This window comes from Onychostruthus taczanowskii, unplaced genomic scaffold (assembly GCF_017590055.1).
Source record: "Onychostruthus taczanowskii isolate IOZ18803 unplaced genomic scaffold, ASM1759005v1 scaffold51, whole genome shotgun sequence".
Lineage (NCBI taxonomy): Eukaryota > Metazoa > Chordata > Aves > Passeriformes > Passeridae > Onychostruthus > Onychostruthus taczanowskii.
The window spans coordinates 4,345,921-4,373,231 of NW_024502680.1; the positions used below are offsets into that span (position 1 = coordinate 4,345,921).

Genomic DNA, 27,311 nt, shown 5'->3' on the forward strand with positions numbered 1-27,311 from the left:
TACTGAAAACAGTTTGTTTTATTTCCAGGATCAAATATTACAATAGGACATTTACATATATTTATAAAAAATGCAGCAGTTGTGTATATAGATCAGAGGTTTCCTTGAGTTTGGTCCCTCCCAGCACAGTGAGCTGAAAACTTCCAAATTAATCCTCTCCCTCCTCCCATGTGAAGTTGCAACTATTGAATAAACTGACCATTGTGAAAAGCTGTCCCTTAGAAACTGGATGTTCCCCAGTTCCAGGAAACAGCCTCATTTTTAAAAAAATCATCTGTCCTAGAGTCTGGTGTCTCTGAGTTGAGTTTTACCCAGATGTTCTTCATATAAATCTGGTCTATAAAAATAGCACCTCATCCCCTGCTCCACACAGTTTCAGTTCCACACCTCCAATCTGGGCACCATTTCACAAGCAGTTACAAAGTGACTTTTCCCTCACTGCAGACACTCCCAGTGATCTGTCAGCGACCAAATCCCCAATTTCTGTCCTCCCCTCCAAGGTGCCCATGGAACACAGTGGATGACCCGAGGCAGGTCGAGGCACTGCTGTCAGGTGCAGCAGTCTCTGACTGAAGCCCTGTGGGTGTAAATAGATATGGCTCTGTTTGCTGGGACTGCACAGACACCAAGCATCCCAAGGACAAGAGGAGACAGGAAAAAAAGTCAGCACAGAAAGGGCATCCATTAACCTCCCCAGCTCCAAATGCACACAGGCCTGTGGGTGCTTCCAACAACGCAGCCAGCACAGGGCTCAGCATCAGTTTGTGCTGCCTTTGAAACAGGAGCTGTTCCACTTATAGAAAATCACTTGTGAAAATAAATAAATAGACAGGGTGAGGGAGAGCAGAGGCTGGACTTGAGCCTGTGGGAACAGCCAGATGAGGCACAGCCGATCCCTAAGGGCAGCAGCTTTGCCCTTCACCCACCTAAAGCACAACTCTGCCACCCCTTCTCCTCTTGGACCAGACTTGGAGGAGATCAGACTGCCTGAAGGACCAGACTGCCTGTTTTATCAACTTCACTAAACAGGGGTTAAACCAGAATAAAATAGTGACATTTAGCACAAAATAAAAAGGAATAAAAATGAAGTGATGAGGCCCTGAAATGATACAGATCTTCCTGTTCACACAGACATTCCTACACAGGTCCCTACGTTCATATTTTGTTTTTATGTGGTTTACCAAAAAACCACCATGTTTCAAGCATCTCTGCAGTGTTTGCTACCTGACAAACAGCCCAAATGCTGCCCTGCCCCCAAAAGAAAACTGATTTTAATTTAGCCCTTGTTGCCCGAGTGCCAGTGAAGCTCTGGCAGGAACAGGAATTTGAGATCCTTCAGCAGAGAGGCTGAGTTACTAAAACCTGCACCAAACCCAGTTTTTCTGCAAAGGTACACACTTCAGCACCAGTGCCAGGGCAAGCTGAGTGTACAAATCACTCACTGAAGGATGTGGACCCTGTGAAACACAAGCTGGACAAAGGAGAGGTGTCACTTCCCCTAAGAGTGAGGAGGAGGTCAGGGAGCTCTGGAAAGAGCTGATGGAAAATTCCTGTTTAGATCTACTTAGGAATAATGTTACATCTGGATGCCTTTTACAGAAAACTGTATCTACAAGGCCACCTGCAGATCCTGACATTCCTCTAACATCAGTGGTGTTAACCGAACTGATTTAGCAGGAAAAGCAATGCAGTGCAGTCCATGAATGTCAGAAATCATAAAAGTCACAGACCTTGGTTCAAAGCCTAAAGAAAATAACACAAGTATGGCCAGACATGTTTGGCCCAGCTTCCACCTGCCCTTTCTAGGTCAGTGGGGAATGCTGTGAGTCAGTCAGCTTGACATAAGACCATGCAGCATCAGAAAGATCCAAAATCCTTCTGTATTCCTCTGAAGTGGGAAGTGAATGTGTCAGCTGCACCTGGCAGGGAGAGGCAGAGCTTGTTTCCCCTTCTGTTCCAGGATCCTGGTCGTGACCAAATGGGATCCCAAAACAGAGCTGTGTCAGATGAAGAGCACAGCAAAGGGAACATCTCCACCAGCAGCAAGGAGCTCCAGCTTCCAACACAACATCCCTGACAGCTCTCCACTCAGAAGAACCTGCACTGCCTCCATGCACTGCTGCTCCTCTGCTGCCTACCAGCCCTTGCAGCAAATCCTGACCCAGGGACACTCACAGGAAGCCACAAACCACAGCTTTTGAAGGATTGGTTTCCTCTGTCCTTCACAGCTCAACATCGTATTTCCCAACCAAATTTAACACATTTTTTCCAGCAAAGGCAATTAGAGGTTCAGATTTCACATCTAGAAGTGACTCTTCAAAGGCTCTTTAAACATTGCCCAACCCATCACCTTCACTGCCACGAGCTGTCCTGTCCCAGGCAGGACTTGATTTGTGTTTTCAACCACATTCCTCAGGCCAGCAAAACACATTCCTCCAAAGGGATGAAGAGCTGAAGAGGTTGTACCGTGGTTGGTGCAGCTTCTCATCAGCTTTCAGCCCCCACAGCACAGCTGCTGTGTGGCACTGGGCTTGTTTGGTTGGGAAGGAGAGAGAGAGAGGAATGAACAAAGAGAAGAGCCACATGCAGGGTTATGTATTCCTTAAAAACTTTTTTTCTCTGTTTCTTGCTCTCAAAGCAAAGCAAAAGAAAGGTGAGAGAAAAAACGACACTGTGAGACAGATACAAAAAATCCAAGCCAGTTTCCTGGAACAGAACAAACTCTTAGAAACCACGAGAAAATGCCATTTTCAGTGTCAATGTTCAACTTCCCTATCTTCTTTCCCCTGTTTGAGCAATTCCTGGTCTCATCACAGAGCTCAGCCCAGCCCCACACACAGGCCCAGGAGGGGCAGGGGAGGGAAGGTGCCAGTAAACCACACCTGGGACTTGTTATTCCAACCAGACAGCTGGAGCTGCTTCAGGAGCTGTAGGTCTACATGGAAATGTGGGTTAGGGATCTGGATATCCAGGAACTAAAGGATCCTTCAGTCCTAGAGGTGCCACTGCTGCTCCACAGGCCAAACATGAGATCCCCCCTCACTTCCCCACGCTGGGAGCAGCCCCACACCTGGGGATCTTTACAAACCAAAGATGACAACTGGTGTCACATCAACCACTGGTCAGGAAACTGAGATGAGACTCTGCTTTCCTGACACTACATCCTGCAGCAGAAAGGGAAATCAACTTCTCAAATTGCATGATTACATGTCAAACCTCAATTAGGAGCAGGAGACAGCTGTGAGCTGAAGTTTTCATGGGGAATGCCAGACATTTTCTGTGATTTCTTGCATTTAAAGGTTTCAAAGTACAGATGCTAGCATGAAATCAAAGGCAAAATATCTTGAAAAACTGGAGTATGTAAATTTCTGACTACTGAAGTCTTTAACAAAGACAATCATCTGAGAGAGGCAGAAAAAGTCAGCAGTTATGCCAGGTCCCATGTGCCTTCCTCCTCAGTGATTGAAGACCACATTAAACTGAGTTTGTAAATACACAAATCCACCACACTGTGCTGAGGGCTGTGCCAGTTAACTCCTGTCCCACTGGAACATCTGCTGAAACACCAACTGGCCAAGAGCTCCATGTCTAGAGAAGACACTGGAGGAAAACCAGGCACTGACTTGTGGTGCCAGCTTCCAGAGCTGAAAGGAAGGCCTGCATCAAGGAGCAGCCTTCCATGCAGCCCTCCAAATTTAGAGGTAAGTGACAGTAGATGAACACAGAAATAGAACAAAAATCACCCCAGGGAGTTCAAGCCACCAGGCTGGGAAGTGTTTTATGAAGCATTAAGTGATGCTCAATGCTGCCAGTGCTGTAAAACCCCTGTAATGCCACTCACTCCAAGAAAAAAAGAAAAAAGCCAACTGACTGTCAGGTCTCTGTGGCAGGTGTGTTCAGAGAATCCAAAACCTTTACAGTACCCTTGTTATTTGCAAAATCCTGAGAGCAAGTAAGGAGACACTTTGAGGATGCTGGGAAGAGAACATGGATAACCCACCCACCCCCTCCAAGGAGCTGGCTCTGCTCCAGCACTGGACTCACAGCTTTCCCTCTGGGCCAAGCAGTCAGTCCCATATGGAGCACAGCTGGATTTCTGGGGGGTTGGCTGGTTTTTTTACTAGGTCCACTGGCAATTAAAAGCAGGAGGAAAACGTGCAGGCAATCTAGAAGCCTTTGAATTAGATGGAGCAGAGCATTTTAGCATGGCTCAACCCAACTCCTTTCCAAAACTAGAGTGCTGGATAAGAGAAGGCTGGAAGGTTAACGGAGACCTTTTGTGTAGGGAATCCAAACAAAGGAAAGACTGCCCTGAAGGTTATGCCCTCTCCTCACAGAGAGATGCCTCCATGCCTCATCACACACTCTTTTCAAAAATAAATTAAACAAAAGAGATTTAAGAATAGCAGCGAGAAGGGTTTGTGTATTATGGCCACTCCAAGCTCCAGCACGCTGGATACACAGATCACCGTTTTACTTTATTCCAGGAAAGCAGAGGAAAGATGTTCTTCCCAATGCTCTCTGCAGCTGAGGAAGAAAATAAAACTCAGAGCACTCTCATTTGGTCACTAGAGAGGGAGAAGGGAGGGAGAGAGAGGAGGAGGGAGAAGGAAGGGCCAGCCAGCTGCCTGATTCCAGCACTGCAATCCCACGACCCTTAACTGCATATTTAACGACTCCTGTCCCAGGCAAAGAGGAGAGGGAGCAAGGCTGGGAGAACTCAGGCCACAGTGCTAATTCCTTTCCTGCACAAAGACAGTCTCTTGAGGACACAGGCCTGCCTCCTGTAACGTGATCTCATAGTCCAGGTGGGAGAGTTTCCTCCGAGGGAAGTTGGTGAGCAGTTCAAAGCGCTCGTTGGGGTATCCTTTGGACTGCACGTGTTTCACAAGAGCCTGGGGAGAAAGGAAGGCAAGCCAGTGTCACACAAGTCAGAATGGGAACAAATCATGTTTTCCTTTAAAAAGTGTTGCCTTTTTTTTATTTTCTAGAGGGAAAGAAAGGGCATCGTGGTAATACTGGAAGCATAAGCACCTCCTGGAAATAATGTGTGTAAGGAAGCCAGTGCTTTGTCGATAACAACAAAATGATTAAAAATAAAAATAAAGCATTTTTAAAACCAGTGTTGGGGAGTTAAAACTCCTGAACTGCAACTGTCTCCTTAAGCAATTTCTTTTGCTAGTTCTGGTCAGCTTTAAAATGGAAGCAACTAAAGGCTGAAAAAAATCAGTATGGAAATGATGCTCACAAAGAAACACCTGAGACTCAATCTGGATCTGACTGAAAGGCTCCAGAAGATCACATGAGATGAGCACAAATGCTGCTTGTTCAGCTCTGCAACCAGAAGATGTCTTTACCCACAAACCTTGACTCAGCTAAATTTCTCTGCTGACTGTAGAGCAGAAGGGAAATCACATGCTGAGATAAATTTCCTTCAACTTCCACAGTCAATAAAAGGAGCCAAACCAAAAGTCAGGATTTATTTCAATATTCCACTTTTGTACTGCCTAAATGAATTGCTTAAGTATTCAAAAGTGTCACATATCTAATAATATATGCAAATTTACTTAACAAGCTGCATTCAAAAGGCAGTCAAACTTTTTTTTTCCTTTTATTTTCAAGCAGAAGAGTCAAGGATGAGAACATGGGCTGAGGATACTGCACATTCCTAGAGCTGCTGGCTAGGCAATAGCCCCATTTTCTGTAAGGGACAGACACTTTTCTCCCAAACCTACACAAAATCCTTCTGATGAGGTGTGAATTTGCCTTCCCTGTGACTCCAGCTGTTAGACTGACTACATTTAAATGAGCTTAACTAGCCACTGTCTCCTGAAAACTCATGGCAAACAGGAGCACAGTAACCTCTTTACACTCTGCTCCCAGGTAAGCACCTGGAAAATTTTGATGGAAATGCCATTCACATGGACTTCTCCAAGATCAGGAGCACAAAGCACAGTTGAGACACATCTGAGGCACAGTAATTGACCAAAATTCTACCTGCCATGCAAAACCACCACATTCTGTAATACATTTGTTTTGGGAGAACTTCCTCCAAAGTCTGCTCCAACATCCATGTCCAGAAGGGGGGGTGGAAGTATGATGGGAGACATGGAGAATTAGGAGTTTTGCCTTTGATTTTACCATGGAAACCAACTTTTAGAAACATGAGAAAGCTGAGAGCATTTTATGGTAATTAACGATTAATGTAAAAGCCATTTAGAGTCATTTTATAATGGAAATGAGCAGTGTGGGGATTGAGGAAGACACTGGCGTGTACACAAACCCCAAGCTGCAGTGGAGACACACAGAGCCAGCAGTTACCAGAGAGGAATGATGTGGAACACAGTGCAAGCACTCCCTGGATACACCTCTCCCACTAGATTTGATTTCCACAGTGTCTCCCCAGCTTCATCCTTCCTCTACTCAGACAAGGATTCCCATTAAGTGCACTCACCAGAAGTTTAGCTTGTTCAGGCAGTGAAACTTGTTCCCTCTTTCCATCTGGATACCTCAGCATCAGCTGTGCCTTTGGTCCTACACAAAGGAATTTATCACAAGTTAACACCAGGGCAGCTGAGTTGAGCTCCTGGGTAGATTTTAGGTGGGACAGCACAGCAGGGTGAGGGACTGGAGACAAACTCAAGGCTCCAGCCTGTGGAGATAAATTTCTACCACAATGCTCAAATACACACATGAGGCTCAGGACTCTTCCAAAGCAGCAGTGACTGACCCCAGCCAGAGTGCCCAGAGCACCTGAGCTACACCAGAGTGGATTTTACTCCTGGGCAGGACACGAGCCAGGGAACCCAGAGGGCTCTGCAGGCTGGGGCACAGCTGCCCTTGAATCACTCACATGTCTGCTGGCAAGGAGGTAGGAAATCAGAGGGGATTTTTAAAGGAAGGGATGAAAGCAGGCTTGGCAGCTCATGAACAGTTTCAGGCAAAAAAGCCACAACAAAAGCACTAAAAAGGGGCACTTACCATTCACATCCAGGCCCCGGAAGGTACTTTCAGGCTTGTCAGGTGACTCCTCCAGTGCCCCTGCATCGATGCAGGGCAGGACTCTGTGGTTTGACGCTGTCCCAGGCTCAGTCCTTGCAGAGGGCTCAGGCTGAGGCCTCCGACTCTCCTCTTTTTTATACCCCAAGTCCTTGTGTGGAGACTTCCTCAGCTTGGCTGGAATCTCTGTCTCCTCCTCCTCCTCAGACCCACAAACAGAAATAAACTCCTCGCTTCCAGAAAAAAGCTCCGACTCCGACTCCTCGTCCGACCGGCTCTCCTGCTTGGCCTGTGAGGAATCAAAATGGGTCTCCTGCAGCGAGGCTCTGATGGCAGCTTCCAGCTGGCTGTCCTCACTGGCATCGATCAGACTCTCCTGTGGGATGCAGACAACACACACATCACAACTGCCTGCAAAGATGTACTGAAAACCAAAACGACATCAGTCTTCCAAAAGGGAAGCCACTAAGCCTGTCAGGAATGCACAGCAGGGAAAGCTAAGCTGTAATTAATGGCTTCTCCTTGGAGTTCTGCATGGAGTAATCAATATTCCTTTCACACTCTGACTGCTAAATCCAAACCAAGTGCCAAAAGCACAAACAGTGACCCTGGGAGAAGGCATTCCCTGGCACTAACTCCTTGAGTGTGTCTGGGAAATCAGGAGAGCTGGACCAGCACAGGTCAGAGTGTTCCTCCAGGCTGAGGAGCCTCACACTTACTGAGCGGGAGCATTTCTGGGGAGGGCTGCTGGAGTGGCCGTCCAGCTGGCCGTGCTCGCTCAGGAACCCGGTCACTTGGTCCAGGAAAGAAGTCACATCTAACTGGTGCCACTCCACGAGCTTCTGGCCTAGGGAACAAAAGGTGGCATCAAACAAAATTTCAGCAAAACGCCGCAGTTTAGTGGTCAAACACACCAACTCACTGCTGCAAGAGTCCCTGTTTGAGGAACTGCAGCTTCCCACAGGCTACCACCTGATAATTATGGAGCTTCCTCCTTCCACTCCCCTGAAAAGGGACAGACATGGATACAGGCACAGTTTATTTCCATTCTTTTCTTTTAACCTATGGGAACCTGAGCACAGAATGGTGAATTTGACCTCAAAACAAAACCACTGAGTTTATGAACAAGCATTTCTTCATTCTTGCGAAATTGATTCTAACCCCCAGCATCTGTTCCCAGAAGGAAAGTGCTAAGAAGAGTATTCTAACTTCAGCTGCAATATTAAAAATTGTATGTATTTTTGGGTGGTTTAGGTCAGCTACACAGAGGTCTCATCTCTATCACTTCAGACCTTAGAAACAGGAGACCAGACCAACATTACATAACCAGGCAGCTGCATTATATGATGATAAAAGAAGCTGCTGGATACAAAAGAAAAAGCAACAACTTTGAAAGAGCTGGAAGAAGAGGGAGAGGTTTGATTGTTCAGGTAAAAAACAAGCAAAACAAAACAAAAACTCAAAGCTGAAATGGCATTTCAAAATTAAGAAGCAATTTAAAGTCATTGCTGAGCCTCACAAAGCTCTGTGGGAGGAGCAGAAAGCAGATTCATGTAGCAATTACAAATATTGTAGTTAATCACCACATGATTTCAAGAAGCTTTTGAAAGACTTAAAAAAAAGAATTCAGAGTTTTTCCACCAGATGGAACTATTTTCACTTTCTAAGCAAAATACTCGCCAAGCTTCAAATACACAAAATTTCTGCAAGTTTTGGGTGTTTAATTCCCTTAGTTCCTCTGGGAACACGCTGAGTCAGTCCTGAAGAGATTCTTCAGCCAAGTGTAACACAACCTGAAGTGGAATTCCAGCCTACAACTGTCAGTGCTTGCCATGGATAACTCCAGGCAAAGCAGCTGCCACTTGTCTTACCTGTCCTGGGATCCAGGATGGAGACATAAGGGAAGTCTGCTAATTTATAAAACTGTATGTACCGCTGTCCTTCCTCGCTGTCGTGGTACACCTACAAAAATGGGCAAAATTAGTGGCTGGAGAGGGAACACAAACAATCTGTACCTTGAAAATGCAGAGTTTTTCTCTCTTCTACAGTATAAACTGCAAATGGTACACACAGTTGTCAGTAACTCAGACAAGCTGGAATTAAGCCTCTAACTCAGACAAGCTGGAATTAAGCCTCTAGCTCTCCACGTATTAGAAACTACATGGTAACATCTGGATTGCACAAGTGAAAGGCAGTTTATGCCTTCAAATGCATGTCCAGGAATTCCATCTCCATCCATAAACTACATACAATCCATGAAACACACCTTTTCTGCAGGTTCACCTGGAGAATTCCATCTTTCCCAAATAATTCAATTTTTTTCCCACTGTCCCATCTATCAAGGCACCATGTTAGCCACACATTCATCCCCAGGCAATTTCTGACCTGCCAAAAAATGAAGTGGTCCCTGATGATGTTCTTCACAGCCTCGTTGCTCCACACGTCACGGTTGAGGCACTGGCAGGCGAAATCTTGCACGTTCTGAATGTTTATCATGAGCCACTTGTTCTGCATCTGACCACACTCCTTGGCCTGGAAGCAGAAGGAAAAGCTTGGTCAGATCAGGCTGAAGGACCAGACAGCACCGATGCCAGCAATGACCAGAGATGGCTTCTACCACTGCCAGACCTTCCACCAAACCCCTTCACAGTGAGGAGGATGGACAGAGCTAGTGAAAAGGCACCCACAAAACAGAAGGCAGGGCTGAAGGATCTGCTTTAAATGAGCCTGGTTGAATTACAGAATCACATCGATGAACAGAGCTGCTGGATTTCAACAAGCCAAGCACAGGGTGGGAAAAGCAACTCAGAGGGGGGACACACACGGTGATGCTGAATAAAGTATTTATTCAGGGAAAAGTGTAGTCAGTCCCACTGATCTGACAACAAAGACCTGCTCAGTCTGAAGATAAACCCGTGGACCATCTAGTTAAGTAGGCTGCATAATTGACAGAGGACTTGCATTGATTCAACAGGACCCCTTCTCTGCGTGTTTTCTTTTTCTCTCCAAGTTTTGAGTTACTCTGTGACTGTCCAACTGCCCAATTAGGCATCCTTTTTTGATGCTGCTTATCCAGACTGCAAGTGGGGAGGGAGACAGGAAGGCGCAGGAAGAAATCTTACTGGTTTGAGTCACAAAGCTGGCACTGTCTGATTGCTTGGTTGCAAGTTAATGGTAGGAGTTTGATCAAGAATGTAATTCTGATCGCTGAACTGTCATACCTGTTGAAAAAAAGAGGGCTAGATCAACAGCAGGAATGCTCTTACCACCTGGAAAGACTGGAACTGGCATAGGAACTCTCTTTGCTTTACAAAAAAAAAAACTTTAAAAGTTATGCTCACCATCCTGCTGGTAATCAAAGGAATTCAAAGGAATTTATTTTTAATAAAAAAAATTAGGGGAATGAGGATGTTATGCAAGATTTTGCTGTTTGGGCATTACTTTGTTCCCCAAACCAAAGTTTTTACTTTTGCAATGAATTTTAGCCAGAGCAGTTTGGAACAGTCTGCCTGTCCACTGTGTGACAGACAGACGTGTGAACCCCACACACTCAGCTTCACCAAGGCAAGAATCTCAGCCTACAAAGTCACTCTGGGTAGCCAAGCGCCCTGCAGAGGCAGCTTTTGTATTACTCAAAGGAAAAAAAATATGAAGGTAGAAGCATGGAATAGTCTATTCCCACAAGGGGCCTCACACTAACTACTTACCACTAAATTTACAATTTACATCCAGGTCACCAGGTGAGAAAAGAGGGGAAGGTGACACCTAAGTGACTGGCAAGGGTCTCAAATATAATTGTCATGCTTTTATTTAAAGGACTTGTTTTGAGCTAACTGCATTTTGAGAATTAGTTCTAAGAAACAAGTATGAGATGAGGCCTAGAGGCACTGCCCAAGTTGAAAGGGAACAAAAATCCTTATGTTATTTAAGTCAATTGGATTGCCTTAGTCCTGTGCTCTCAGTCTGTTAAAAGAACACTCCCAAAAATACATAAATACAAAGCTGGAAAGTGTATCTCATTCTTCTACCCTCACTCTGTATATCTTTTAATATTAATGAAAACCTCTGGCTCTACCTCCGCTCTGTCCAGCTGAGGGCCTTGGAAGGATGCAAGCAGGAAATTCCACAAAGAAAATCTGCAAAACTGAGTTTTCACCTGCAGAACAGGCAGAGCTCTTGAAACTACTTTTAACTTCCTTCCTAAAGCAGGTTTTGGATTTAAAATTTAAAAGGACACAGTTAAACTGCTGCTCTCTCACACACACAGCTCTTACACAGCTCAAGGGCTTCTTCTGAGGGGGTGGAAGGACAACAGAGTGAGGAGAAAAAACACTATGGATTTGGAGATTGTATTGTATTAGGGTCATTTTGGTAAGTGACAAGCAACAAGGGAAGGCTCAAGAGCTGGCCTGTGTATTCCGAAAGCTGGGATCTGGTGGATTTAGACCCTCTGTTTCCAACACCAAGTGCAACCCCCATTCCACTCCTCCTCTGAGGTATAGAGGTCAGTGGCAGGCACTCCCAGAGCCCACAGACAGGGCAGCACAGGACAGCCACTCTTTGAGAGCAGAGCCAGTGGAGCCAGATGCAAAAACCACCCAAACCAATCCAATCTGTCCTAAGTGTGCCTTTACCCTTTCTGCCCAACACACTTCACCATTACAACTTAGGGCAGCAAACCAGCAGCCTGGTGAGACAATAAAATCTGTGAGAACTGGTTTATGCTCAGTGCTGGATCTCCCTGTGTAACTCTGGCTCCTGCATTACTAAAAATAAGTTTTCCTCTCATTTGACTTCTCTGAACATGTATGGTTTAGAAATGTTGGGGTGGTTCCTGCTGGCTCAGTTTTGTTGAAATGCAATCCTTTCAAGGCAGCAGAGAGAAGAAGGAAGTGGAGCCAGCACCTTGTGATTCTCCGGACATTTGTGTGACTCAGTGGGGAAGATAACAGCTGACAGAGAGTCAGAGCAGGACATTATCAAACAAGAAATCTCCTGCTTGGGCCACACTTCTCCTTCCTACCTGGGGCAGGGCACAGATCCTTTCAGCACCCAGCCACTCCTGAGCTGTACCTGCAGCTGTGCTGACCAAACCAGGCCAGGAGCACTTTATGCACAGGTAATTGCTCCACTTCAATACAGTGACCAGGTCAGCTTCAAATGATTGCTGCTTTTTAAGCAGAAACAAAAAACCCTCAGTCTCAGCTGTAAAGCAGGGAGCAGCTAAAAAAGGTTACTGTTAAATGGGAAAAAGAAATCATACAGACAGACTTGAAACTCTGCAATGTGACATTCAGTCACTTCACTGAAACCCTGTTGAGTGTTAAGCACAGAACTGCACACACCAGAACCATCCTTGCCCACAAGAAGTGCATGTTAAGTCAATTTGGTGTGTCCCCCTCAAATTCAGTCATCTCTCACATCACAGGCACACAGAGAGAACACCTGCAATTCTTGAAAGCAGCCTGAGATGAGAACAAAACCACACTCTTCTCCAGCAGACATGTTTGATGTGCAATTTATTTATTTCACTAACAGAGTCCACATTAATGGGAGAACTCTAATAGTTTAGTCAGTCACACACTGAACTTTACAAGTACAGTGATCATAAGCTGTTCTGCATGTGGAGCACAATGCTTTTTCATATATAGCAGGTAAAAAAAAACCCAAACAATGCAATTCAACACGCAAAACTTTTTCTGCCATGGAGTTAACCTCACCTATTCCTAAAGCCAGTATTACTAAGTTTAAATGAAACAGCAATATTTTGGGCCTTATTGGTAACAAAGCTCCCTTGTAACTCAAGAAAAGTGAGGTTTCTTGGGAAAAACTAAAGATAATTACACGTACTTACTATCAAAAACCAACCTTACAGTACCCGAAGAGCAGCAGCTGATGAGCAACAAAGATATGTAAGACCAGATGTCACCACTCCTGCCAACAAAGCCCTAAATCCTAAATGGTTCTCTGATAAATGTGCATGGTCAACCCCAGCAGAGTGTTCCTGCACACCCCTCCAGAGGCTGGAACACACCACACACCAACCTTGGAAAGAAAACCCCACTTAGATCAAAGCTTATCTACAAGAGCATCACAGTGACAGGATTTAGTCTTTGATACTCTGGAATGTGATGAGCATCTCTGCTTTATCATATGGTTTACATTAATTTATCTCAGTATACAGAGAAGGGAGAAGCCAACAGCAGCTTGCTAGAGATGAATTTTGGGAGACTGTGGTCACTGAGGCCTTACACCGTCCCAGGCTGAAGCAGTAGAGCAGTTTGCAGTCAGAAAAGGTAAAATACAAAGGGAAATGGCCAACACAGTGAGAAGGTGTGAAGAGTTATATGACAATGAAGTTGAGGAGCATCAGTGTGAAATGAAGGGTATCCCACAGCAGAAGGAACTGCACAAGAACACAGCAAGGTGAGTGCCAACACCAGGAAGTGTGCAGGTCTTTAGAGTGCAGGTACTGCACAGAACAGGGCAATGTGAGTATACACAAACCCCTTCCCCAAACCCAGCCCACCCCCTTTTTTAAATTACCTTTCAGGACTGAATAAGAATGCAGAAACTTTAGAAACAAATCCATCAATCAATTATTTCACTCTCTGACACTGCTTCTGACTGTGACAGATGCCACAATCAACACTGCTGAACTCTTCATGTGTTTCCAGCAAGACAAGCACCCATCTCAAACTCCACAGCAGAGCTCAGAGGGCACTTGCTGACTGCTCCTGCAGCAGCACTGGCTGTTGCCATGTGAATTCCCCCTACTGGTGCCTTTAACCACACATTTGCTAGTTTCACCAACAGCTCTGGACCCCAGGCTCAGCAAGCACCATCAGCTGGAAGACCTGAAACACATCTTTTAAAGTAAACCCTGCTTCAGGCTGCTCCTCTGCTCCTCTGTTCCCACTGCTCCTCTGCTCCCACTGCACCAAATTCCTTCCCAAGGTGGACACTGCTGCTCTCTGCCAGCATCCTCTCACAGCTGGAATTTTGTTAAGGAGATTGTGGAGGGCACCCTCAAAATACATGAGTTAGTGACAAGGCAACTGCTCCCTGGTGATTTGGGAAACATAAAAAGAGAGATGAGGGTAATGGGATGAGAGCTGGAGACTCCATAAAGGCACACAGTGTTTCACCAAAAGCTCTCTAGCAGTGCCCTAGCACTTGTGCACAGCAGTCAAGGCACATGTGAAAACAAGGTAAATAATATTTTTCTTCAGTCAGTCAGTTGTGCAGACTTGTGCAGCTGGTTCTCCAACTGTATTGCACCATTTAATCATTACTTTGCATTCTCATGCAGTAAAAATAATGATAATTTCCATCATCAATCTCATCTATTCAAAGGTGACCAGGAGAAAGTTTCTGAATTTCCAGATATTTCTGAAAAATATCTGGAAATTACGGATGCAAAAATCAAAAATATATACCAATCTGCATGCTCTCTAATCATTACTTAAGTCATTGATCCACATCATAACAATTCAGGGATAGATCCACACATGCCTGCACAGTCAGGGAAGGTGACACCTGAGATTGTTTAAAGCTGACAGTGTCCTGTATCTCTGGGATACATTCCCTAGAGCCACCAGAAGTAAAAGACAACCACTGTGATTTTATAGAACACCTCCACTGAGGATGAAGCTGTGGCTTGATGGCAAAGACACATTCAAACACTTCTACTCACTCAGGTATCAGAAGCCACTCAGCCATGTTAACTCCACCTGAGCTTCTCAGCAGGGCTGTGCTGCAAACCACACTGCCCCTTGCAAGGTCCTCCCTCACCTATCTGTCCAAAGCAATTTTACTCCAGCTTTTTCTGTATCCTCTATGGAGACAGCTCAAGGGATGCAATTTTCCCATTCTGACCAGCCTCCCTTGCTCACTGAAGCCTTTCACCACATGTGATTTTCCACACTGAGACTGAAACACAAAACAATGCGGTCTGCATGGTGAGGACTTGGACATGATGATCCTTACGGGTCCAATCCAGGTGACACCATCATCAGTGAAGTCCTTCAATACATCACCAACATTCCCATACACAGTCCATCAAATATTTTTCACTGCCCAGCCTTTGGAACCTCCTGACTGTCCAGCCATGGATCCATGCTGCCACCCTCCCCTCTGCAGCCAGAGGTGAGCCCTCACCGTTTCAAAGCTGCCTTTGTGCATCAGGTCAATGGGAGGTCTGAAGAGATCTGCCAGCGTCGTCAGCTTCTTGTCCACCGCCCCTCCGTTCCGGAGCTCCTGCTCCTGCCGGACTGCACAGCCCCAAGAGGAAAGGGACAGCAGTTAGACTACACACACTCACAAGGGGCATTCATCACTGGCTAAATGCTCAAACACAGGGCTTCTGGGGTGAAATTCTCTCCAGCTCCTAGGAGGTTTGGGGAGAACAGGGCTAGGGCAGCTAGTGAGTGCAAATCCCAGGGTATCTCCTACAGAGTCCCAGGGTTAGACCCCACTGAACAAGATCAGCTGGTGTGGAAGGGCTGAACCTCCCTGCCTCAGCTTTCTCATGTGCTTTCACTTTTAAACAACATCTTAATAAACCTGAGGGGTCACATACCAATACTTGAAAACAAAGGAACCAAAAAAAAGCCGTGACTTGTGCCCAGTGATGCTTTTAAATGGGAAACTGAGCTAGATTGTAGCAATATAACTTTTAAAAGGAATATTTCTATTGTAGTGTTTCCATTAGTTGGCTGTGGGGCAATCCCACAGAAAAGAAAGAAACAAACAGATTTAGTTTACGTGGAGAAATCTCTTTGGATGCTTCTTTTAAAGAGTATCGATTCCATCTGAAACAATACAGAACACATTTCCTGCTCAGACAGGACCATGGATAATAAAGGTGAATCACAGCAGATACATGATGTATTTGATGGAACCAGATCAGCTGAAATGGGCAATAACTATGCCATGGCCAAAAATTTTCCACTGTGGAAGGGCCAAAGCATAAAAACCATGCTTGAGCAGACACACAGGGAATAAAGCATCCTTGTGGAGTAGCCCTGGGAACCAGGAGATAATCTGGAATTTCATGGCCAGGGCTGCTTTTCCAGAGACAGCCAGGTGATGTTCACCTGTCAAGTTCTGCCAAAAAGCATGATAAAGTTTCACCACAAGCCCTCACAGTGTATCTCTCACGTGTTGGGCATCTCTAAATGTCTTAAGAGTGGAATCACAGGGTGGTTTGGTTTGGAAGAGACCCTGAAGATCAGTCAGTTGCACCCCCTCCTGCTATAGGCTGGAACACCCTCTGCTAGTCCAGGCTGGAAGATGGTGAGAAAAAAAATTAAGGGTATTGATTCTGTACATGGTGCATTTTCACTTACAAAGCTGCCAGTGATTTCAACACTTGTTGTGTTCCTCATTACTCGAAAAGGGGAAAGAAAGTAACTATCAACACCTATTTTCAGTTTGGCAGCCAACCCCTAACTGTGTGGAACGTGGTCCATGGACCCCAGTAACCAGTGACAGGATGAGGAAACAGCCTCAGGTCATACCAGGGGAGGCTGAGATTGGATATTAGTGACAATTTCTTCATGGAAAGGGTTGTCCAACCCTGGCAGGGATTTAACAGATATGTGGGTGTGGCACCTGGGGACATGGGGCAGTGGTGGCCTTGGCAGTGCTGGGAAAACAGTTGGACTCAGTCTCAGAAGACTTTCCCAACTTTCCTGATTCTGTGGTTCCACCTCAGGAACGCTCCAGCAACATCAGCACGACAGCCATAACTCAGATGTGAAACACCTGGTGCTGTGCTGTCACAGAATCACATTCTGTGACACCTCCTGGGTGAAACAACAGCCAGTGCTTTGGCATCTGGAGACTCTGTGCATGAATAGCCAAGGGCAAACAGCAATTAAAGCCACAAGAACCTCGTGCTCAAGGAGGAAGCCTCAGGGCTACTCCAATGTAATTCAAGTGCCAGAAAGTCCACTGCCTAGCCAAGAAATATCCAGTGGATTAATTTAATTTCTACGTGGGTGTTAGGATTCTTCCCCCTTTTCAGCTCCCTCTAGAGAGGAAAAAGGGGTTTTTTGAGAGTTAGCAACACCAAAGCAGACAGAATATACCGTGCTAATCATAATTCCATGTTTCTATACTTCTAATAATGTATCCTGCTACACAATGGCAATTTAAAAATGTTTCAACAACTGACAGCTGTCCTATCCTACAACGGGAATGATTTCTCCATCTTATTTGCATTAAAAGTAACAAAATAAAATAAAATATCAGGCTTACTGATCTGTAGACACTTACTGGTTTCTGTCTGAAAATCCCGAAAGCCATCGAATATTGAGCGAGCAGGTCTGCGCCTTTTAGGAGCTTTAAAAAAATTAAAGAATTATTTGAAAAGTATATTATCAAAATAATGCATATGAGAACTTTCCATCACATATGTAGGAAAACAGAATAGGAACCCCAGGCAGGGACTGTGTGGGAGTAGAGGTCATTGGGAAGGGCTGGAGACGGATGGAAATAGGCAGAAGGTAATTTGTAAATTCCATTTCCTAACACATCCTTCCTCCAGCAAACCTTAGCCCAGAAACAAAACATGCATCAACAATACAGAGAGGCTTAAAGCCCCTTCTGATGGGCTTGCCAGGACCCTTCAGCATACAGGGGCAGTGCTGTCACAGCATCACCTTGTCACAATTCCAGTCAAGATTTTACCCAAGGCCTTCAAGGGGATGAAAAACTTCAAAAGGTTAAACTCCATTATATATATATGTATATATATTTTTTTTAATGAAGAAGCACATTTCTTCTTTCTACAATGCATTTCTACTCTTTTCTAAACTCTTATCCTGATCCTGTCCCAACTTCTTGGGTGGACTGAACAGCCACACTCTTCCAGCAGATCCAGTTATTTGCAAGGAAACCATCAGAACTGTTTATCTGCAGCTGCACAGAGAGCCAGGAAGGTATCAGAAATAGCACCCTCATGTCCCACTGAAGTCCTAAGGTACAGCACAAGCACTGCACTTGGAAGGAAAACAGAATTGCCTGCCAAGATTATTCCAGCTATTTATCTCCTTTTCCATCAACTGAAAGACAGAACTTTCAAAGCCCAATTGCTACAAGACATAATAAATAATAAACAAATTAAAGTAAGATAAATACAACCTATATCCAATGGAAATGTGATGATACAGCCAATCATGGAAAAAGAAAGCAAATCTGAACAAGGGATGTGCTGGGGAATAACACCTCTCAACTCCAGAGAATAAGGTCTCCTTCACCCTGAGTACTTAGGCACAAGCCAAGCTGAGAACAACCCAAACTCAGCTGGAACAGCAACTGAAGGACCACTTCAGCAAAAGCAGCATGTCCCTGCCAGGCAGCACAGGTGAAGAGGCTCTCAGCAATCCAGGAGGATCCTTTGTACTGAATGATGGGATCCACGTACCCAGCAGGGCACAAATACACAGGGTCACCTCTTCAGGTGGAAAAAACCTGAGCTTATAAACAGAAACTGCCACCTCCCCTGCTGTAAGCCCAGAGCTGAGACCAATTATCTCTTCAGGTTCAGCTACTCTGTCAGGCTGCTCTGTGCCACAAACACAAGTGGCACTGCTGGATCAGACAGTGCCAGGAGGAAATCACTGACCCAGGTCAGAGCATGGTCAGTGGCAGTGTGACTGAGATCAGTGTGTAACAGGTAGGTGTAAGAACACCAAGCATTAGGATCAGCACATCTGAATCCTAATAACCCACAGGAGTGAACAGATCTTTGTCAAAAACGCTGTTGGGCCACAGGAAAAATGCAGAGAGCTCCTCTGTCTTCAGAGAGGCACAGCAGGGCATCTTCCTCTGGATGCACATTTCCTGCTGCAGAACTGCCCTCCTCTGCTACTAAACTCCCTACTTCCAAAATCCAGGTAGGATGGGAAGTGCAAGGATTAGATAAACACAGTGTGTCCTTGTTTTCATGTCACTGCATCTTATGGCTGAGACATTCAGAGTCCAGCTTCACTGCTGCTGACAGCGTGGCCTTTCAGCAGCAAGGGCAATGTCATGGAACTACATCAATAAAGCTCACAGAAGTGCAAAAACACTTCAATGAAAGCAGATACTTTGTACGTCATTCCCTTTTTGCCCAAATGCAAATTAAGTGTGTATTTCAAATTGCTGGCACTTTATGCATCTCACATTGGTATGTAGAAGCTAAGTTAGTCCATTTCAGTGATTCATATTCTGCCTGAGGAATAAACATTTTCTGATGGGACTGAAGCATATTAAAGGAGTCAAAATTTTTCAGCTCTCAAAACAGACAGGAAAAAAATTGCTAAAAAGCACTAAAAATAGATAAGCAAATATTGCTATCAGTGCAAGTCCAGCAAAAAGGGAAGTGGTGTGCACCTGTACTGCCTGGCATTGTGTCTCCCTCTGTACCACCCTCAGCTTGTGCATCCTGGATAAACACCTCTCTGATGCTGAAAAAGAGTCAAGAAAAAATCAGTTCCAGGGTACACCCGAAGCTTGGTCTCCTTCTCCTTTCTAACACAGGAGCTAAATGACAGGAAAGAGCATTTCCCATGGTGTGAGACCACTGCAGTGACAAGCACTTGCACAGTCTTCCTTGGTGAAAAGGGCAAAGCTCTCAATCCATCTGACATGGCAAAGGGCAGCCCAGAAATGACCTGGTCCACATGAGAAGGACAGAGACAAGAAAAGTAGCTGCACAGCACAGCTTAAAGAGCAAATTAAATTCCTGCATGAGAAATGGAGAAGGGTATGAGCAATCACAGAGTTCAGCCCTTCTTTCTGATCTGTCATCAGGCATTTGTCCCCTTCATTTTCAAGAGGACAAGCCAAGAATCCATCTTCCATCCCAGCATCTCAAACATTTCCACAGCAGCACCCCACAGTTCTGGACTCCCAGATGTATACTTAATTAAGTTAATTGGCTGCCACCTCACGTCTCATGAAACAAGATTTGTGTAGCAAATTAGCACCCCTGGGAATAAAGCATCCCCCTTGTGTGTGAGGTTTTCAGTACTAATGGTGTTATTTCTTCATATTCAACAAGTTTTGATTTTCTTTTGTCACTTAGCTCACCTCAAGGTAAAGAAAACAGAAACAAAATAAGAACACAAGCCTACCTCCAAACAAGGGCTCAGGCTCCACTAAGATTTCCTGCTTTTGAGGAATTGGAGCTCGTACTTCATCCCTATCAAAGGAGAAGAAACAAAAAAGAAAAATCAGAGAGATGATAATATTCCAAATATTGTACAAACCACATCTCATTGTGCTCCAAGGCTCCTGCAACTTGAACCAGTTAAAGGTGCTGCTGTACCACTGCACAGAATGAAGTTTTGGGATTAAGTGGGATCTCGAGGGAGCATCTGCTCCAACTCATGGCACTGCTGCTGGACCTGGTACCCTGTGCACTGAGAGCTAGCATGGATGACCTTTGATAAAACATTACACAAACCCCTGAGTGACTTGATCCCAGGCTCTGTCAATCTATATCTAAACATTTTTTGTTCTTGAATAACTTTCAGAACTTGGATGTTTTTAAAACCTTACCAAAAAATGTTAAATCCACTTGCCATCCTACTTTCCTTGCTAGCTACACAGAAAAAAATATCTTCCTCATTACCAGCTTTTGTCTGTCAGAAGACTTTTTGCTTCCACCTGAAAGTCACACTCTCTCTTTTCCAGGAGGAAAACCAGATGAAGATGGCAACTTCCCCCCATTTCTAAAGCAGTTCTTGGCTTACATAACTGGGCTCCCTCACATGTCAACAGCTCAGTCAGTGATACTTGCAGACACTCACAGGTAATTCAAAACTACAATTAGGAGAAGAGAGGAAATCACAACGAAATCACAAGCATCTCTGTGACAACAGTGCGGCCACCTGGCCCATGGATCTATGAGCAGAAGGATTCATCCATTGCTACATCCTGTCTATGAACTCCCTCTTCCCCCAGACTTCCAAGGAGTGAAGAGTGCACTTTGCAGCTCTTGACAATGCAGGTCAAAGCTAACTCAGGATGTCAGCATTAACCTTGCTCTTCCCCTCCACATCTTTGACTGCTCTGTGCAGCGAGTTACTCTCCATTTACACATTTACTCATCCTAGGAGGAACACTGAGCTGATCAGCACCTGGAGGGTGTTGAGTATAAAGGAGAAAGTATTCCAAGAAAAATTTGGAGTCACTGATGAGCCAAAAGTTGTCTAGAAATAGGAACACTAACATATATACTTATTTTAATAGTTCAAGTAGGAAGGCACTTCACATCAGCTATAAAGGTTAGCATTAAAAGAATCATTTAAATTTAAATTTATACATGTGCTTCAGAAGTATGAGGGGTGAGGATTTTCCTCTTTAAGTCAGCTGTATTTTTCCTGGAGTGGAAGATTTTCATAAGGACAAAAGCCTGGCTTACGTTTAACTTACCATATTTAATGAATGTGATTTATACCACTCAAGATACTCCCTTTATCTCAAGCAGTCACATTAATAGGCAGCACTGAGGCTCTCTGCCATGCTTAAGTGGAAATTCTCTTCCCTTTGCAGGCATCTGATGTGTCAGAGACTGATGAAGGTGCTGAAGTTGCTGATTCCTCTGCATACTGGTGAACAGGCCTGGCCTTTCCAGTGCCAAACTGGTCAAACCACCACTATAAAACCCTCACAAGTCACTCTTCTCCCAGGTAAGGAGAGACAGGATGAGAGAAAATGGCCTCAAGTTGTGTCAGGGGAGGTTTATGTTACATATTATGGCAAATTTCTTCACAGAAAGGGTTGTAAAGCACTGGCACAGGCTACCCAGGGCAGAGGTGGAGTCACAATCCCTGGAGGAGCTCAATAAACACATGGCTATATTATGAAAAATTTTTTCACAGAAAGGGTTGTAAAGCACTGGCACAGGCTACCCAGGGCAGAGGTGGAGTCACAATCCCTGGAGGAGCTCAATAAACACATGGCTGTGGCACTTGGGGACACGGATTAGTGGTGAACATGGTGGTGGTGCTGGGTTGATGGCTGGACTTGGTGATCTTATAGGTCTTTTCCAACCTTAAATTCCATGAATTTATGAAATGGGAGTAAGGTGGCTGCATTTATAAGAACGAAACCATGAGAACTCTCTAACTGCCAAACTAGTATAAAGCAAGATTGCTGAAAGACTCTCTTATTACTGGATCCTTCTTTTAGTTGTGTCAGGGGAGGTTTATGTTATATATTATGAAAAATTTTTTCACAGAAAGGGTTGTAAAGCACTGGCACAGGCTACCCAGGGCAGTGGTGGAGTCACAATCCCTGGAGGAGTTCAATAAACACATGGATGTGGCATTTGGGGACACGGATTAGTGGTGAACATGGTGGTGGTGCTGGGTTGATGGCTGGACTTGGTGATCTTATAGGTCTTTTCCAACCTTAAATTCCATGAATTTATGAAATGGGAGTAAGGTGGCTGCATTTATAAGAACGAAACCATGAGAACTCTCTAACTGCCAAACTAGTATAAAGCAAGATTGCTGAAAGACTCTCTTATTACTGGATCCTTCTTTTAATGACTTGGGCTTTGTTTGTAAAAAACAGCAGGTGAAATCTCCAGAAAACTCCTCAAGTGCCTGAGACCCACAAAGCAGAAGACTGGAGCAATCAATTGCCCAAGACCAAAGCAGCGTGCAGCGCTGTGGTGCGGCGCGGCCGTGCCACCCCAGTGCCACGGGCGGGCCGGGCTGGCACGGCCGCGCGCGGGGTACGTACTCGGGGTGCGGGCGGGCAGCAGACACCGCTGCCGAGCTGGTGCTGGGCTCCTCTGCTATCCCTCCTCCGTCCAGGAACATGGTGACAGCCATCTCCAGGTTGTTGTTGCATGCTTCAAGCATGTGCTTCCCCACGCTTTCACTGGCACCTGGAATGCCAAAGGGAAATCACAGCGTTTTGACTGGAAGAGCCCAGAACAGCTTTCTCTCTCAAAGCATTATTAATTAGGAGGAACAGTTCATCAGCTGCCATTTATCCCTGAAGCACAACTGTGAAAGGAGACAAACATACACAGCTCAGGGGGAAGGGAATGCTTGCACTCAGGACTGCCAGGCTTCTTCCTGTCAGCAACTGAAAACCTAGAGGAAACCATCTGAGGGGTTTTAGCATGATCTGGACTTCCTTCTAGAGGTCAGACATCTTCCTGGTACATGGATCTGTTGGAATAAGTCCAGAGGAGACCACAAAGGTGCTGTGAGGGCTGGAGCCAGGCTGGCAGAGTTGGGGGTGCTCACCTGGAGAAGAGAAGGCTCCAGGGAGACTTTAGAGCCTCTTCCAAGTGTCTAAAGGGGTTCCAGGAGAGCTGGTGAGGACGTGGGACAAGGGATGGAGGGACAGGCAAGGGGGAATGGTGCACACGGATAGAGGTCAGAGTTGGATGGGATACTGGGGAGAAATCCTTCCCTGTGAGGGTGCTGAAGCCCTGGCACAGGGTGCCCAGAGATGCTGTGGCTGCCCCATCCCTGGAAGTGTCCAAGGCCAGACTTGGAGCACCCTGGGACAGTGGAAGGTGTCCCTGACCATCACAGCAGGTAGAACAAGATAAGTTTTAAAGTCCCTTCCAAGCCAAACCATTCCACAATTCTATGGATTTTCCAACACAAGCAGGCATACACAAAGAAAAATGAAAACCTGACTTAACATTTTAACAGGAAGAATATTAAATCAGCTGCTAAAATTTTTTATCCACTTGTAACAGACATTTAGAAATGAAAGAAAAGACACTCTGATTTACTGATTCTGCTGAAAGGCAAAATCAAACCAGCAGAAGCTCAGTTTATGTAAGAAGGGGAAAAAAAAAAAGCAGCCAAGAGGGAGAAAGTAATACTTTTCTACAGAGTTCTTTGTATAATGACTAACATTTATTCAAATCACAGAATCATGGAACAGTTTGGGCTGGAAGGGAGCTTAAAGCTCATCCAGTTCTACACCCTGCCATGGGCATGGACACCCTCCACTACCCCAGGATGCTTCAGGCCCTGTCCAGACTGCCTTTGAACACCCAAAGTGCAATTAATCCCAGTTTTGATATTGCTGCTCAAGATGAAGCAACAGTTCCTAACATCACCTGTCTTTCCTCAGAGGATCAGCCTCTATGTCCCAACATCTCCTCAACAACCATCCCATCAGCAGAAGCTCCCTCAGGAGAAGAAGCTCTCCTGCAAATCAACTCTTTACAGCACCTTCTCCATAGGTGGTGGACTGCCAAAGAGCTGATTTTCCTTTAGAAAGGTTGGTAGAGAGGAAGAGTGGTAAAATGCAGCTGAACCAGTCTGGGAGCAGCTTTGGGATCTGTAGGAATTCTTCCTAAGTTCACAGCAAGTCACCAAAATGACAACAACACTGTGCACAAAACCAGGCTCACAGACAACATCAGTCTGGGCAAAACATATTCAGACATTTCTCAGATTTTCTGGGAAAGACTCAAGAAGCTCAGGTTTGAACACAGAATACACTTTGAAACTACGGAGATCAATCAGTTCTAAACAACCTGCACATCAAACCACGGAGAAAGCCAAACTGACTGAGGGAACTGGTTTCCCAAAACACCCAACCTGCCACAACAAGCACGCTGGCATGACAGGCAGCTGTATTTTTAAGACTTTAACTGAGCCAAAGAAAGTGCAAAATAAAAACTAGTGACATCCCAAAAAACTAACGAGAAGTTCAGGTTCTTCACTCAAACTATTTTTTTGGCATTTTCAGCACTTTTCAATGTTAACTGTAGCAATGAAACCACACCTGTGAGCCTGGAACACAAACACCCCACTCTACACCTCCCTGCAGAGTCATGCAAAGCCATTCATTTGCAAGAACTGCAAGAAAAATGATAATTCAACCCTCTGCTATTATTTAAAGAGACACTGATACAGCAAAGTGCCTTCACTGATTCCTCATCATTCCTGAGGGAAGGGCCACCATATCAAAGCTTTCAGTCCTCGTGCTGCAAAACAGAAAATTCTAAATATTTGTCAAGTTTCAAAGCAAATTTCACAGCTATCCCATCATTTCCTTGGGGAAGACTGATGCCTTGAGAGGCTACCTAGAACAAAGGCAAGGCAGAGTTAAAGGATTAAAGTAGGGATTTATTAAAAGGCCTTCAAAGGACACACCTTGGGCAGTACAAGAGCCTGGCTGTGGCTACACCCAAGATGGATGAGGGTCACTAGTTTTCATATGTTTTTAAGTTTTGGTCCATTTCCATATTGGGGTTAATTGTCCAATTCCAGCTCCAGGTTATGAAGTCCCACCCTCTCAGTCTGCTCTCCTCAATTCACTGCTGTTTATACATTTTGGGCCTGAAGCTGCAATGGTGACCTTGATTCTGGGGCTGGAAAAAGGATTGTTTTGTCTGACTAAACTGTGAGGAGAACTTGCTAACACTTTATGTGAAGTTCACACTAATGCAGAACAGAATCTGGAAAACATGAAAGCTGAAATTAAGGCATCAAGACACACAGGAGTTACGTTCTCTCAGCAGTACTTTCCTGAACGAGAGCACCAAAGAAACACAATTCTGCCATCAGGATCAAAGAAAAGTGTCAATGACTGTTTCTCCTCATCCCTGATGCTGCAGAGCATTCCCTCAGCCTTTTCCCCACAGACAGGAGTGACTGCATACGCTTACAACTCCGAGCTGAAAAAGCTACTAACACAAAGCACTGAGGTGTGAGCACCTGGCACACCACAGCAGCATCAGCCAGACAAGCTCCACACACTCCTAGATGGAACCTTAAATTCTGTTAAAGGTAAAAACAAAACTTCAAAACTCCACTAAATAGTTGATGGCTGAAGCCCGGCAGGCTATTTCTTTTTTAATTTTGAAAGCATAGAGGGGTTCTCTGGTGTTGAGCATAAAACGTGTCTAAACATAAAAGGTGTCAGGAGGAAGAAACCTGCACAGCTCTGCCTGTTCTGGCTCAGGTTTTAGCAAATATCTCCCACACAGGCACATATTACTGAAAATATAATTGCTGTAGGTTCTTTTTGTTTAAAAGGTTTATTCTATAAAGACTCTTTATGAATAGCTGAGCGATCAATAATTTCCCTGTTTACATCCTGTTAAGGATTTGAGCGTGTCCAAGCACACGGACACAATCTGAAACGGAGCTGGTCTGGACAACCGAATTAGAGCAGTTTCACTTCCCTTTGGCTCTTTAGTTGACACATCTTATTAAGCACTCCTGCGGCATCTGACGTGCAAAGCCCTCAGCCAGGGGTAACTGCGGGGAAGCAGATTAAACACAAAGTGGGTCAAGAGCTCCAAGCACACAACCTGAAGCAGGAGCTGTCACCTGTCGCGAACTTCCACGGAAAAGCGATCAGCTCTCCCCGTGCGCCAACTCGAGCCGCCCGCGCTCTGGGATATTTCTGCTTTTTCAAAGGCGGCTCGGGGCTCAGCTGCCGGGTCCCTCCCGGCCGTCAGAGCCACCCGCGGGAGCGGGAAGCGGCCGCCGGGGCGGAGCGCAGAGGCAGGAGGGAGCAGGACAGGCACCCGCGCCGCCGGGAAACAACCGAGCGGAGCCCCCGACGCTGCGCCGCGCAGGGAGCGGGGCCGGCCCGGGGCAGCCCCGCCGCGTCGGGCGGGTGGGGGCCGGGCGGGACCCTCCCGCGTAAGCCCCGCGGCCTCGGCGCGCCCCGCGCCCCGCACCCACCGGTGATGGCGGTGAACTGCTGGACCAGCGCCCTCAGCGCCGCGGCGCCCGCCGAGCCCCCGGGCGCCGCCATCTTGCCGCCGCCGCACCACAACACACGCGCCGCCGGCCGGCGCGCGCTGCGCATGCGCGGGGCCCGCCCGCGCGCGCGCCCCTTCCCCCGTCTGCCGCCGAGAAGGGCGGGGGGGCTCGGATGCCGTGGTAATAAGCCCCGCCCCCTCCGGCCGCGCGGGAGGCGGGAGTTGCCGTGGCAACGCCCTCCTTCCTCTCCCCCCCCCCGCCGCCTCGACGGCTTTCCTTGGGAATGCCCCCGGAATTCCCGACCCGCCGCTTCCAAGGGGGGACACGGGCCTTAGAGGCGGACCGGCACTCTCAAGACACGCACCCGGGGTTCCCACGCGGATTTAGCCCATCACAGAGGCCCGCGGCGCGGCGAGGGGCTGGGCAGGCCGCGGGCCGAGTGCAGATCCAGGTGCTGTGGGCAGGGGGACACCCAGGAATAGCACCGGGGCTGACCTGCTGGAGAGCAGCGCTCCGGTGAAGGACCCGGGGGTTCTGACTGGCAACCAGCTATCCCCGAGCCGGCAGTGTCCTGGGGCAGAAGGGCCTGTGGGACCCTGGGGGACACTG

At 46.2% G+C, this 27,311-nt stretch overlaps 1 protein-coding gene across 1 annotated transcript; it reads right to left on the reverse strand.

Moving 5' to 3' along the window:
* UBXN7 (UBX domain protein 7) lies at window positions 1-26,794 on the reverse strand. Its single transcript, XM_041416338.1, has 11 exons — window positions 26,682-26,794; window positions 22,747-22,894; window positions 20,127-20,194; window positions 17,281-17,346; window positions 15,160-15,272; window positions 9,385-9,531; window positions 8,871-8,961; window positions 7,719-7,846; window positions 6,982-7,375; window positions 6,455-6,534; window positions 1-4,895 (listed from the first exon to the last, which is right to left on the reverse strand). The coding sequence occupies exons 1-11, from the start codon at window positions 26,752-26,754 to the stop codon at window positions 4,734-4,736; spliced, it is 1,470 nt and encodes a 489-aa protein (XP_041272272.1). The 5' UTR covers window positions 26,755-26,794; the 3' UTR covers window positions 1-4,733.
* Window positions 26,795-27,311: the final 517 nt, after the last annotated feature.